This window comes from Epinephelus lanceolatus, chromosome 10, assembly GCF_041903045.1.
Source record: "Epinephelus lanceolatus isolate andai-2023 chromosome 10, ASM4190304v1, whole genome shotgun sequence".
NCBI classification, from domain to species: Eukaryota; Metazoa; Chordata; class Actinopteri; order Perciformes; family Serranidae; genus Epinephelus; species Epinephelus lanceolatus.
The window spans coordinates 3,429,388-3,444,677 of NC_135743.1; the positions used below are offsets into that span (position 1 = coordinate 3,429,388).

The 15,290-nt window shown below is 42.2% G+C and overlaps 1 protein-coding gene across 1 annotated transcript in view; it reads right to left on the minus strand.

Moving 5' to 3' along the window:
- Positions 1–8,488, minus strand: part of LOC117265855 (collagen alpha-6(VI) chain-like) — a 58,033-nt gene extending 49,545 nt beyond the window's left edge. Inside the window, exons 1-4 of the mRNA XM_033640613.2 lie at positions 8,419–8,488; positions 2,910–3,011; positions 2,078–2,665; positions 437–985 (exon numbers count right to left, since the gene is read on the minus strand). Of these exons, the coding sequence (XP_033496504.2) occupies positions 437–985; positions 2,078–2,665; positions 2,910–2,985 (1,213 nt within the window). The 5' untranslated portion in view covers positions 2,986–3,011; positions 8,419–8,488. The remainder of the gene's footprint in view (positions 1–436; positions 986–2,077; positions 2,666–2,909; positions 3,012–8,418) is intronic.
- Positions 8,489–15,290: the final 6,802 nt, after the last annotated feature.

Genomic DNA, 15,290 nt, shown 5'->3' on the forward strand with positions numbered 1-15,290 from the left:
GCTAATATAACAATGGTTACAGAAAATGAGCAGAACAAAGTTGTTACTCATCTGATGATAGCAGTGTGCTTTCCTACCCTGTGACAGGAGTGTGTGGATGAAGCATGAAGTTGTTGAGTTTTATTCATGTAGCGGCTGGCTAGTTAGCTAGCTAGCCTGCTAATTCCACCATGCTATCATACTACACTGGTTACAGAAAATAAGGAATACAGTAAGACAGGACTGTCAGCATCCACGGCTCGGTCAGCACCTATTCGTTTTAAAACAATCAATGAGGAAACACCAGCACTAACGTCATCACACAGTCAGTCAGTCACAGACAGACTTCTGTGTTTATAGGGCTGTCCTCGCCTCTGCAGTCCAGCCAAAAATGACAAATCAAGAAATGTGGCTGATTAGGTGGTTGAGTTCCCAAAGGAATGACGATGTTTCTTACCTCCAGTTGTACTTTCCTTTATCTCAGTCGTCATGATATCCTTCAAAACAAGCACTTTGAGATCCGGGAATGTGTAGTCAAATACGTCTAATGCCCTCATGTCTGCACCTGCACTCATCCCAATAAGAGTCACTCCTTCTGATTTGATTAATTGAGCATCCTGAGACACAGGATCATCTGAGTCTTTTCCAGTCACAACAACCAGGTACTGTCGGGCGCCTTGGTCTGCACGGCCCCCTGCCTCTTTGGTAAAAAAGTGAGTTTTGGCGTACTGCAGAGCACTGCCCAGGTTACGTGGTTGGTTGGGTTGTGGGCGCAGGCGAAAACGTTTGACAGCATTTTGGATCTCCTGTTTAGTTTTGTAGGTATTGAGAAAGAAGTCAACTGTGGTAGATTCGCCGTACTGGGCCAAACCAATACGGTAGGTGGACTCTGAGACATTAAGTTGATTGATCAATTTGTTGAGGTCACCCCTGAACGTTGCGAACTGTCTTTGAGTTGTGCCACTGTCCACCAGGAAGAAAATATCTGCATACCTGTCGGCCAAGGCTGAAAGAAGACAAAAACATAAACATTATTACATGTTGCAGTTCAGGACCGTAAAATTACTTCAGGGCAGTAGATGTAAAATTTTCAGCAGTCTCAGCACCAGGTTGTCAGTATGCTTCAAACAAAAAGCTTGTTGGATTGTTAGCGTGTGTGCACCCACAGTTTCAGACTGTTTTTTCCGAGCCAGATGTTTCAACTCAGAGACGCATGCAAATTTTTGAATTTCCAGCTGTCGATCAGCGAAGACTGGCTTTGCATACAACACGCTCTCAAAGTCTCACTTTTCAGCGACATGTTAATGTTATTGATGTTTTTCAAGCGGCTTTTCAGTTTCTGACATACTGTAGGTGTTTTTCAGTGACATGTTTATGTAGTTCCAGCGTTCTTTTAAATCCCCAAACGTGGGCTTTTTTTCAGTGAACTGCTGATGTTTTTTCAGCAGCTTTTTGGTTTCTAAACAATGGTGTTTTTTTTTAGCAACCCATAGTTTTTCCAGCTTCTTTTTAGCTTCCAAACCTGGCTGATTTTTAGCAACCCGTTGCCATTTTTCCCGCGGAGTTGTTTTTTTACTGAGACATTGTTGCTTTTCCAGTGGGGACTATAACCCCAAAACTGGGTATTTTAAGCCAAAACATAATCTTTTCCAAGCCTTTTCCTAAGTTTTGACGTTTTCGCTTAATAATAACGTACAAATGTAATGTAGTCATGGTTTGAAGAAATGTACAATGCCAATACTTTTCTGACAATTAAGTTGTTTTGTGGTTCGTACAAGACTGCATAGGAACTTTTTCTTTTTGAAGCAAACTGACACCTAAACATCATCTGCTCACACACATTTTCATCCTGCGTTTTTAAAACAGGTGCAAACTCTTACCGGGCATTGGTGTAATCACTTGAACTTTATTTAAGTGGACTGCAGATTGTAACAGTAGTAAACAAATTGTAAAGTAGACCGTAGGGGTTAGAGATGGGGGAACTATCTGTGCCTCCTTAAGATTCAAATAAACACAGTATCTCATCTTCATAGATCAAAACCTTATTAGCAGCCACAGATGCTCTCTATATAATGTTACCTCCAATCCGTTGACTCACCTTCCAATTCATACTCCACAGAGTCACAAACAGTTTGCAGCAGGCGGTCCGTCAGCCTTTGCAGAGCCTGGTAGCTGTCGATGGTGTGGAGGAAGCGTTCTGGAGGCCAGTTGGCAATGGTCTCAAGCTCTGTCTTGTTGACTTCACCCACCCCAATGCCAAACACAATGACTCCATGCTGCCTCAGTTGCTGGGCGGGTGCTTCCACTTTATCAGCTGACTCCCCATCTGTGAGCACCACAGCGATCTGGGGCACCCGTTGATCGATTCGGCTTCCTGCCTGTTTGGTGAAGTACTCTTTCAGGAGGAACTCCATGGCCTTTCCTGTATTCGTGTTTCCTGTTCGGTAGGGAATTTTTTCCACTGCAGCCAGCAGGGACCTCTCGTCCATGTGATCCTTCAGCAGGAACTCCTTGTGAGGTTCTTCATTGTACTGAGCCAAGCCTATCCGAATGTTGTCGCGGCCGATGTCGAGGGCCTTTATGATGTTCCGGAGAAAAGTCCGGACCTCTTGAAAGTTAGTAGAGCCAATGCTGGAGGAGCCATCGACTAGGAAGACGATGTCGGCCGCGGTGGCATTTTCACACTCTGAACAAGGGAGAAAAAAGGTCGCATGCGTCAAAATACAACATCTTAGACTAACAGATCAAGATGTCACAACTTGCAGTGATTTTAAAATGGTAAAATCCGCTTTTTAGTTGAAACAGAAACCGTCACTGTTCCTTATTGTTTCAGGCTTCTTAAGAAATAAACCACATGAATACCAAACGTAAACTGTTCTCAACCACTTATTTAAAAAACACAGCATCATATGTTCAGTTTAAATATCTACCTCTTGTCTGAGCAGCGATGCCAGAAAAATACACTGCTATGATGAGGCTGAAGAGGAGACTCGTTCTTCCCGTCATGCTGGGACAGCTCAGTTTCTCTCTTCCTGCAACAGATATAAGAGGAGTTAGCACAGACCGTCATTTGCTGTGGAAAATTGTCTTTAGTTTTTCCCACTCACATAAATTAAAGGTCCAGTGTGTGGGATTCAGGTGCATCTATTGGCAGAAATGGAACATAATATTCTATGTTTCCCTAAGTGTATAATCACCTGAAAACAAGAAACGTTGTGTTTTTGTTACCTTAGAATGAGACATTTATATCTACATAGGAATCTGGTTCTCTACAGTAGCCCAGAAGCTACTCTTATAAAAAAAACTTCTCAAACTAACAGAAATAACAAACACAACAGATATAGGCTAGAGCAGAAGTTTTATTTGTTTTGTTTTGTTTTTTGTCATTTTTTGTTGTTTTTTGTTTTGTTTATTTTGTTAGCAATTTAACAGATTTCTCTTCACTCCACTCTCCTTTGAGCCGCTCAAAGCTGCAGGAGTGAAAAGTTAATAACTTCGCACTGACAGGCTCACTCTCTATGCTCACACTTTGTTGTTAACTATATGTTAAGTATCTCACGACACGAGACGCTACAACAAGTTTAACGGAGCTTCTCTTCACTGCTGCATAATCTGCCTCACTGAGACTGAGAAACCTGACACTGATGCATCTTGGCTCATTTGCATACTAAACAGTGATTGGGTGATTACTGGGGGTGTCTCTGCTGACTGCAGACAATAGATCACACACAGCTGGCACACAGCACGGAGTGGAGTGGAGACAGATGAGAAAATGTTTCTATTTTGTGCCTTTTTTGGTGGATTTGATTTGAGGGGGCAAGACATTTGTTTAAGAGGGCATTGCCCCCTCTTGCCCCTGCGTGGAACCGGCCTCGATCCCTGGCTACATGTTAGTATGGGTACTGAGGGTGTAATGTGTTTTCACTGCTCTAAATACTTTAAGACAGGGAAACCAGCACAAGCCAAGAGTACAGACCCAGCTTTTGTCAGTACTGGATTTCAAAACTGGAAAAAAAGCACTTGAAAAATTTTCCATGCATGAGAAATCAGAGGGTCACAAAGTGGCTGTTACAACTGCTGCATATGAAACCAGGCCTGTTACTACACAGTTGAGCAATGCAGTCAGTACACAGCAAGCAGAAAACAGAGCTAGCCTGTTGAAAATAATAGGAGCTGAGATGTTTCTGGCGAGGCAGGGATTGGCCTTTAGGGGTCATGAACATCATCAAGGTAACCTTGACCAGCTTTTAAAATACAAAGCTGAAGGTGATCAGGCATTCACCAGGTGGTTATCTGCAAAGAGAGGCATGCACACATCTTGGGACTGTCTAAATGAGCGGATAAATTTGATGAGTTGCAATATTCCATTATTATGGATGGAACAAGGGATGTCTCTGGTGCTGAGCAGGAGGCGCTGTGCCTACGTTATGTTGATGCTGATTTGTTGGTGCATGAAGACTTCATAGGGTTGTATGAAACAACTTCTACAACAGGCGAAAACCTTGCCAAGATAATTTTGGACGTTCTGTTGAGGCTGAATTTGCCAATATCGGGCCTCAGAGGTCAGGCATATGATGGGGCTTCAAATATGGCTGGAAAGCACTCAGGTGCGCAGGCTGTTATTCAGCGAGCACAACCACTAGCACCATACGTACACTGTGGAGCACACTGTGTCAGTTTGTTTACACAACAAGCTTGCTCAGCCTCCAATGTTGTGCAAAATGCACTTGACTGGATACATGACCTTGGCACATTTTTTGGGCAGTCTGGTAAACTGAAAGACAAGTTTAAAGTCATTGTTGCAGCTGAAGGGGAAGGGCCAGCGGTGTCCATCAGGCCTTTATGTCCCACAAGGTGGACTGTGCACTCACCTGCTATCCGTGCTGTTCTCAGCCAATATGGGATGGTGCTAAATGCGCTAGATGAGATGGCTGCAAGTCATTCTGAGTCTGCAAGCCGGGCAGAGGGTTTACGTGTTCGACTGCAACAGGGTTATGTTGTACTGGGACTTCTGCTTGCTTTAGATGTGATCAGTGAACTAGAGGTTCTGAACGCATCTCTCCAGAAAAACACTCAGACAATAGAGGGCATGCTGTCTGCAGTCTCCCTTGTCCAAGACAGCTTGAAATCCAAAAGAAACACTGAACACTTTGATGCGATCTTTAAGGAGGCAGAGGACAAGTGTGACGCATCCACCACGCACACATAGGCCCCCTAAAAGATTTTCTGGTCAGGCTCCTGCATACACACCTGGATCAGCTGTGGATTTTTACAGACCAGAGTTCTACCGTGTCCTAGATACAGTAGATGCACAAATCACTGAGAGGTTTATGCAACCAGGCATTCAAACATTAAAAGAACTGGAAAACTCACTATTGACTCCCATGACAAACGATGCAGCAGTTCGCAAATATCCTGAACTGAATGGAGAAGACTTGAGAGTCCAACTGGCCTTGTTTAAAAACAAGTACAAGGTCAACACAACTGCAGATGTTGTGCATGCTTTGAAAGAAATGCCCCCTGAAGTCCGTGGCCTGTTTCATCAGGTAGAGACACTAGTAAGGTTGCTGATGGTGGTGCCCATATCATCTGCGGAGGCAGAGTGCAGTTTCAGTGCGTTACGCAGATTGAAAACATGGTTGTGATCAACCATGACTCAAAAAAGGCTCAATGGCATTGCTGTGTGCCATATTTACCAAGACAGACATGACAAACTGGACAGACAAGATATTGCCCAGCAATATCTTCAGGGAAATGAGAGGAGGAGAGATGTTTTTGGGACCTATTGAGTCTGCTTCTAGAGGGTAAATTTGTTTGGCTGCAGAGGGAATTCTTTTTTTTTTTTTTTTTTTGATCAATTTTGTTTATTATTGGAAAAAATATACAAAGAAAACAGTCATACTTACAGAGGGAATTCCTAACATTTCATTTAAAGTGCGAATTTCATTTCACATTTCATGCCATGTAGGCTATACTTACTTATTTTTATTTATGTGAATCTGTTGTTTAAGTGTTTATACTTCTGTTTTCATACACATTGTTATGTTGATAATCATTTACATGAAGACACAAGTGTGAATCATTTCAATTTTATTTATTTATTTTTTTATTTAATTTTTGCACATAGGTTCTTTGCTTTGCTCAGAATACAGTTAAAGTTTCAGTGCTGAGAGTCTTCATCCTGCTGAGATCAGCAAATGTTCAAATAAAACATATGCAGAAGGCATGAAGTTCTGGTGTGTGATTGACATACCAGACAAATAACAGTTTACATACATATACATATACATATATGTATATATATATATATATATATATACATATACACATATATATACACACACACACACACACACACATATATATATATATATACATATATATATATATATTTACACAAAATAACTAATTGAGTTGGAATCATTTGCTGACAGCTTGGTCCCCCCCAGTTCAAAAATCACATCTGCGCCCCTGCAGAGGTGGGAAAGAGCAGCTGCGCCAGCGCGCACGGTATGCCAAACTTGCAAAATCCGCCTGGCCACACCCACACCCACGCCTCGCCTGGTCTGCGAAACTATAGAGACCAAAGTCTCTAAAGTGTGCCCTTCGGTTGATGACTCTTGTAACAGATGTAACACTAGCTCATACATGCTGGTCTTGCCCTGGTCTCTCAGTTTACTGGTTCTTCATTTTTAAAGCCCTTTCCAAAATACTTGGAAGAACAATTGATCCAAATCCTCTTACAGCAATTTCTGGTTTTCAGTGTGAAGAAAGACAGTCATCTTCCTAAGGTACAGTCAGATTGCATTGCTTACGTTACCTTTTAGCCAGAAGATTTACTTAAGAATGACTTAACTGGAAGCAGCAATCCTGTTGCATAAATGTTGTTTACTATGCAAACGCAAATTATCTGTATCTCTTGTCTGCACCTTAGAAGTAGCCTCTGCAGTTTCATTGTATATGTAGCATCCTTTTGTTCCTGTGCATTGACAATAGCTTGAGAATAGCTTTCTGTTCTATTCCATTCTATTCTAGGTTGTAGTACTATTGGTTCTCAACATCTGCTGCTGAACTTGAAAGCACATGCACACGTGTGCACACATACACAAGGTGTCGTTCCTTATTTCATACTGGATTTTATGTGACTGTTTGCTCCCACGGCGTGGGAAAAAAAAAAAGAAAAAAATGTTTTTTCCTATATTTTTATAAACATATTTTCTTCAATGAGAATACTAATCAAAAAAGAGAAAAAAAGAAAAGCACACAGTTAAAGCCAAAGAACTTGGGGCCCCCAGTAGCTTATTGGGTAGAGCGGGCGTCCCTTGTGCAAAGAACATTATATTTAAAAAAACAACAACAGAGAATCATATAAAAAGCTCCTAAAACATAAATGAAACTTATCGCTGACACTCAGGAAATAAGAATAGAATAGACTTTACTGTCATTGCACAAAAAGTACAACGAAATAGTAATAAATACACAACACATATGCGTACACAATCACCTCAAATCAATAAATAAGAGTCTCTCAACCCCACACACATCCACTCACATATCCATACAAACAGCAACCACACACAGGTTTTCAGAGAGCTGCTGCGTCTGTGATGATCTGCTTAGGATTCATCCAAACTGCTTGTTTTACACAAGATGTGTTTTTTAGTGAACATATGTTCATTGATTTTTAACATTTAATATGGTACACCAACATATACGAAGTTGCTGTAGTTGTTACTAAATTAAAAAATAATAATAATACAACAAATTATCCTCAAACTAGTTTGTGTCCTTTATCTAAGCATCACATTTTAAGGCATCAATTTCACCATTTTTTACAAACTCCAAAACCATTTCCCAAATATCAATAAACTCAGAGGCCCTATTTCTCACTATAAAGGTGAGTTTTTCAGAAGCCAAACTAGCTGTTAAATCCTTCAACCAACGGCCAGGAGAGGGGCAACACACATTGTTCCAGCAGAGCGCAATTGTAGTAAACATAATTCAACCATGGTTTTCTCTTAAGGCAGGATAAAACTGGAAACATGCCTAATAAGCAGAGCTAAGGACTTGAAGGTAATGCACGTTACTCTGGACCCACTGAACTAAAGCAGAATCCACCTGAATGAATTTTTTTTTTTCTTATGGACAGAAAATCCCGTTTGCAGAGCCAAACCACACAACAACACAACGAACTGTCAGTCTGACTCTCAGTACTTTCTGACTGACTCTCTGTGGCTCTCAGCTCCAAGCCTGCTGGTTCCTACTGAAGATGTAAAACACCTCAAAATCCAAAAATGAGTCTTCCCTCTCCTAAATATTTCACCAGCACCTCTGTCCTGCAGATCTTAGTAATGTATTAGCCCTTTAATTTTACAGACTGAACCAGCAAAACCCACATTCCATCACAGTGAGTAAGAGGAAACATTCAAAGTCACTTACAGATCTGCTGCTGCATCTGCTCCCTCTGCACCCAGACACAAGAGTCCCACTCTCAAAGAGCTGCAAGCTTGTTTCTGTAGAATGAAGAGGAGGAGGAGGAGGAGGAGGAGGAAGAAGGGCAGGACCCAGCTTTCGGACTCCTCCTACAATCTCCCGCCAAATTCTGCAGAAGATGGATGAACTTCTTATGTGTGTGTAAGTCAGAGTTGGCTTGTGACACAAAGTTTACAGGAATCTAATCCTCATGGCAGCTGCTCCTCCGCACCAGCAGCCTCTCATAGCCAAATAACTCACTGATGCTTTAGTTTGACTCGACTTCATTTGACTTCAGGATTCAACACATCCTCACTGCGACCTCGTCACATGTCCACATTTGGTCGTGGACTTTCCACGTCTACATATGACGTCCAAGGTACCCTGGGTGTGTTGGTTGTTGACGTTCTGGGACGCCGTGTCAACTTCAGCCTGTTTCATGCATTGTCTGCTTTCAAAATACACTTCTGTTTTCACAGGAAATGTACAGTTTGCATACAGTCTCTTTCAAAATCAAAGCACTACATCAGTACAATCAATGCTAGTTTTGTTTTTCTTCAATAACAAACACACATGGTTGGGTTTAGGAAAAAAACAAGGTTTTCTTTAGGATCTTACAGGAACGAACGCTGCTCTCTCGCCTGAAAGTTGATGTTTGTTGGACCCATCCATCACCCCTCGCGCCCGCCCGCCTCCACTCGGACTTTCGCAGCCTTAACTTTCGTCCTTGTCCCGCCACGTTTTCCCCTGATGGCGCCGACAAACAGCCGCGTATCATGCGGACGTTAAAGGACAGCTTTATTCTTTGTTTTCTGACGCCGCAAGTCACTGCTCAAGCACTGGATTTCAATGACTTCAGAGTGAGACTGGGCTCTCTAGACTTCCCAAATGTTATCAGACAGAATGGATCGATTATGGTGGGGGTGATGGTTAAAAAAGTGTATCCATTGATTTTCAGAAGTGTCTTTCGGTAAATGGTTTTTGGGACCATAAAGAATGAATGGGATAAAAACTATCGAATAAGCATCAAGCATCAGTGCGTTTTGCAGGCGAAGGCCAGTGGGGGCCCCTGGCACTTTGGACCCCTGGGCCTGTGGATGATACTCCTGTAATCCATCCATGGTTTTAAAGTCTAAGACGATGATGTTTGGTCCCGAATATAAAAAGACGTTTGTGGTCTGGCTCTGCACACGCTGGGAAAACCCAGTGTGCACAGTGCCATTTATGATTGTCGGTCAGAAAAATGCGGCCCAAACCGCGCTCTCGTATGTTCACCTGTGTGTGTGTGTGTGTGTGTTAGTATTGGCCACAGCGGACATGCTGGGGGGGATTTCTGTAGAAAGTGTCGAGCAGCAGTCGATGGAGAAAGTTTCAAGCTGTGAAGAAATTCTGCAGAAGGGAATTATTCATCACCAGTTAAAAGGGGTCATGTTTACTGAGTTCGTGAAAGCAGTTGATACAAACGCCCACCTGATGCGGGACTCACAACCTTGTGAGTGGCAATTTTATGAGAGCTCTGAGTTTGTGCTAATACTCAGCCATCCAGCCCCGGGCGAGCCCCCAGGCTGTGGTGGCAGAAGTGGACAAATAAATCAAATTGTCTTTTGTGGTTTTTGAAAAAGTGATAAAACAACACTTTAGTATGATTTCAGTCAGACTAACATGTTTACATGGGTTTTAAAAGCCTGGCTTTAGTTGGACTGACACAACAAATAGATTTTCTCTGATGTCATGTAAAGTACTGAGTGTCTTCATTATGTATCTTGTTGTGGTTTTGTGTCTCTAGTAATTTTATGTCTCCTTGTGGGAGTTTTGCATCTCTTTATAGTTGTTTGTGTCTCCTTCAGGCAATGTTGTATCTTATTTTGGTCGTTTAAGGTCTCTATGTGGTTGTTTTGCCCCTTTATGTTGTTATATTTTTGCAGTTCCACATTCACAGATTTTAGCCCACGCTTTGATTTCCTCTTATTTAGATGATTGCAGTTCCCTCTATGTAGGAATCAGTCGGTCAGCTCTGTCCTATCTGCAGCTTGTTCAAAATGCAGCAGCAAGACTCCTTACTGGTACCAGGAGGAGAGACCATACCACCCCGGGTACTGGCCTCGCTTCACTGGCTACCACTGCAGTACAGAATTAATTCAGAATTCTTCTATTTGTTTTTAAAGCGCTGCATGGACACACACCTGCTGACACCTCTGGACAGCTCATCCAACACAGTCTCACTCCAATCTTGTCACATATTGATGTTTGGTTTCCACGTCCACATATGACGTCCAAGGTACCCTGAGTGTGTTGGTTGTTGATGTTCTGGGACATCATGTCAACTTCAGCCTGTTACATGCATTGTCTTCTTTGAAGATACATTTCCTGTGAAAACAGAAGTGTAGTGGTTACATACAGTCTCTTTCAATATACTGGCCGTGGTTAGGGTTAGGACAACAGAACAGGGTTTGGACACGAACACCGCTCTCTTGGGTAAAAGTTGTGGTTTGTTGGACCCATCCACCACTACTTACATCCACCCGTCCCAGTGGCACTTCCGCTGCATTAACTTTTGTCCTTGTCCTGCTGCGTTTCCCCCTGATGCCGCCGGGTGCCGTTTAACTATAATGACTACTGGCCGCAAATCAAGCCATCGTTAAAGGACACCTTTTTCCGTTGGTTTCTGATGCAGCGAGTCACTGCCCAAGAGCAGCATTTCGAAGACTTTGGAGTGAGACCGGGCTTGCTCATCCCCTAGTCCACCACCCGACCGCTCAGATCTGGTGACCAATCACTACTCTCCATTTTACGTACGCAGTCAGAAACTAAATGTGATTGAACTGTGGAACAGTCTCCCACGTATGGTTAGATCTATCACCTCTGTTGATACATCTAAATCCGTCTTCAGGCCCATCATCATGAGGATGACACACCTGACCACACTGCTAACACGTGTTTTCTGTGTTTCATTTTGGGGGTTTTGTGCAGTGCTTTTTGTGATATGACTTTGTCAAAATATTGCATGCTCTTATTAATCGTACTTACATTCTCCTGTTTATGACTGTTTTTATTTCATTGTTCTGGTGCTGTTGTATTTCTTTGTGAAGCACTTCGTTCGACATTTGTTGGTTTTAAATGTACCCTATAAATAAATCTGACCCGACCTCTCCACTGGGCCTTTGCTGCAAAATGTAAAGTACTTCAACACCACACGTGTGAGCTCTGTGTTCTTGTGGGTGCTGCACATTTGTTGACGTTAACGAACTCCATTTCTTAGCTAACACTGGCGAGTGTTGCACACTGTTAGTGCTGTAGCAGAGCTTTAGAGAGGTGAAGCAATGTGCATGACGTCACATCCTTTGGCTCTTCACAGGAAACCGAGATAGGCCAGTAAGTCTCAGTTTTTGAGTTAGGCTACATTACAACCCCTTTAACCACTGGAAATAAAAAAACAACTAAAACATGTACAAAGTTACACACAGTGGGTCTCATTCATGAAAAGTGAGTAAATCTGTGTGTAGATTTGCACATAAAAGCCTACTCTACTAAAAACCTACTCCGGATTCAGGAACGCTGCGGGAAACTCAGATTTGATCGTAAACACGTGTGTATGATCATGAATGCCAATCCATCGTAAAGTGACAGCGCGCTCCCGGTAATCAGCAATTAGCATAAATCCCCGCCCATGAATATCCAATGACCACCATATGAGGAGGTGTAGGTGCATCCTGTCGACCTGTCAGTCATGGCGCAAAGAAAGAAAGAGAGGGAAAGAAAAAAGAATTTTTCCGAAGCTGAGATCGAAATAATTTTGGGTGAAGTGGACTTAAGAAAAAACATTTTATTTTCTTCAGTTAGTAGTAGTGTGACAGGGACAGGCAAAGCGAAGGCCTGGAGGGAGGTAACAGATGCTGTTAATGTTGTCTCCGTGGTACAAAGAACCATGTCAGAGGTGAAGCGTGAATGGTTTGATATGAAACTGGAGGCAAAGAAACACATAAGCACACACACAGCGGTCACCAAACAAACAGAAGATTCATTTGTGGGGTTTTGAATGAAGTGGAAACGGGAAACCAGAGATGTTTTGTGCGTAATGGATAAACTCTAAATCAGTGATGGCTGTCGGAATGTAGAGCTATTTAACATTTATTTTAACAAACGATACGGATAACATATAGCCTACAGCAGTTTGTATGCATCGTCTTCAAATTATTTGAATCTTAATAGTCTAAAGCTCTGTTTTATACAACGTAAATTAAACATTTTTCAAATCAGATTTATTCATTCAAATGATCAAAAAGCCACACACACACACAAAAATGTGTTGTCTCAAATGATTCTTTCAGCTGGCGCGTGCTCCTTCGTGGCTCCACCACCTGCTGCTCCTGCTGAACCCAGGCACCGAGGCTGAAGAGGCTGTGATCCGGCTGTCCTTACGGATATTTTTATTATCCTCATTCAACATGTAGAAAGAACGTCTAATCTATTGAGTCGATTTACGTAGATAATTCACAATCATGAACCTAATCTGAATCTTAAACCTGCTAATTGCCAACTAATTTAATTAAATGTGTTATATTTTTAATATCGTGTCGTGTTTAAATTACGTGTTTCAAAGGCATCTGTGTATTGTGTACATAACAGAGCGCAATACGAATTAAAATTGTAATTTCCAATAGTGACAAGCAATATTTATATTTATGTGCTTTACTAAATTTACACAAGCACTACGAGTGGTCAGGAGCAGGAGTAGATTTTCTTAGTAGCTACGAAAAGATCGGAGCTACTAAAATATTGATGAATGCGGACATGCACGTAAATTTACGTCTGCAAACAGTTTACACACAAATTCCTTCTGCTCACGTTTCATGAATGAGACCCTGTACCTTTAGACAACTAGAGAGAATTCATTTTACCACCAGAGTTTCCTCTGCATTAGGAGTCTACATGAAGTGACAGTAGTGAAAGGAAAGATGTGTTGTGAGGTGTGAGTAAAGATGTCGACTCTAAATCTGGTTCTGGTTAGTTTTATGTGTTTTAATGTGGTTGTGAAACAGTGAGAACATAAAGAGGGCTCCATGACCCCCCCTGAAAGGAAACTTAAGACTTCCAGTGAATTTCAGGAAAGGTTTCCCATAATGTAAGTTCTTACATCATCAAGATAATGCCTGGGATACTTGGGCCAAGTCTCTCTGCAGCCAGCAGGGAAAAGAGTAGAGCAACGTATTTGTCTGGTTGAACCAATCACAGCTCTGATGACTCAGCTGACGTGGGCCTGTTCTCAAAGGCTGTCGAACTTCTGTCCAACACAGAGCTATGTCTTTAGGGTTGATGACTATTTATTTATGGGGGGACACAATGGACATGTCCCCTGCACTTTTTCAGAAGGCAGTGTTGGACACCTCCAGTTTTTATAGTCCAAAAATATTAAAACAAAAATTAGGGAAGTTGAAATGGTGTCTTCTAAATTGTAGAAAAATAACGATCAGAGTAGATGGAGAGTACGGACATGAGAATAAACTGTGTACACTTTAAAAAGCGTAACAGTGTGTATTACAGTGGAGCACGCAGTGTCTGGTTTAAAATGTTCAGAAAATGCCAGAACTGGCAGGTACACCATCGGTGCTGCGTTCTCTTCACAGATGAGAGCAGGTTCACACTGAGCACATGTGACAGGCGTGAAAGAGTCTGTCGACACCATGGTGAACGTTATGCTGCCTGTGACATCATCCAGCATGACCGGTTTGGTGGTGGATCAGTGATGGTCTGGGGAGTCAGATCCTTGGAGGGTCACACAGACCTCCATGTCAGAGCCAACAGTACCCTGACTGCTGTTAGGTACCAGGATGAAACCCTCAGAGTGACTGTCAGAGCTTACGCTGGTGCAGAGGGCCCTGGGTTCCTCCTGGTGCAGAGGGCCCTGGGTTCCTCCTGGTGAAAATAATGATGATTCACTGAGCCGCTCAGAGGCTCCTGGCAGCCGCCGGGAACCTTAGAGGTGGAATGTTTTCTTGCATGTTACTCAATGCATGATTCAATGACATGAATCAGTACAATATGCCAAATCTGACCATTACAATTTGTTTCTTCACTTGGAGAAAAGAAACGGTGGGGTGCTGTTGCTATGCAGTCTGGCAGCACTAAGCTCATGAGTGTTGATGCAAATATGAACTTAATCCAAGTGATAAGGAAAAAATGTACATGAGATTATGTAGGTACTCTTCTTCCCAGAGTGGTTTTATTCTGCATTTTCTAACCTATAAGGTGAGTCTATATACTGATCCATTTCATCACTTTATGCTGTATGAAAATATTTTTGTAACGTCCATCCATTTCACAAAGAGGACAAAAAGAAAAAGAAAAAACTTGAAGCCTCCCTGTGGAGAGAAACAGATGCTGATAAAAAAAGAAAGGGGGAGGATGAGAAACAGACATAAAACCATGTGACAAGGCAGGAAATGCAAGACATAGCACAGGGAACAGAAATATCCATGAGGATTAAAAGAGTTGGTGTTTGTCAAAGTCGAGGATCCTTCCTTGGTAGGATGAGTCCTTCCAAGGAGGGATCCTCCAGAGGGAAGGCAAGAGTCCTCCCTATCATTCAGTGAACACACATTGGAACAGGCTAACGAGTGTCCCCAGGTGATCGTCAGTAACCCTCAGCAGACTGAGGAGGCTTCAGGGTACTGTGATAATTTTGGCACTCTCTGTTGTACAGTTTTCCCAGATGTAGCAGTGTTTTCAGAGTCACGTGACTTTTAGGGAGAATAGATTTCTGAATTATACTTAAAAAAAAACAACAACAGGTAGGCTAAATGAAACTTTTGTGTACAAACATGCATCCTTGAAAATTCTCT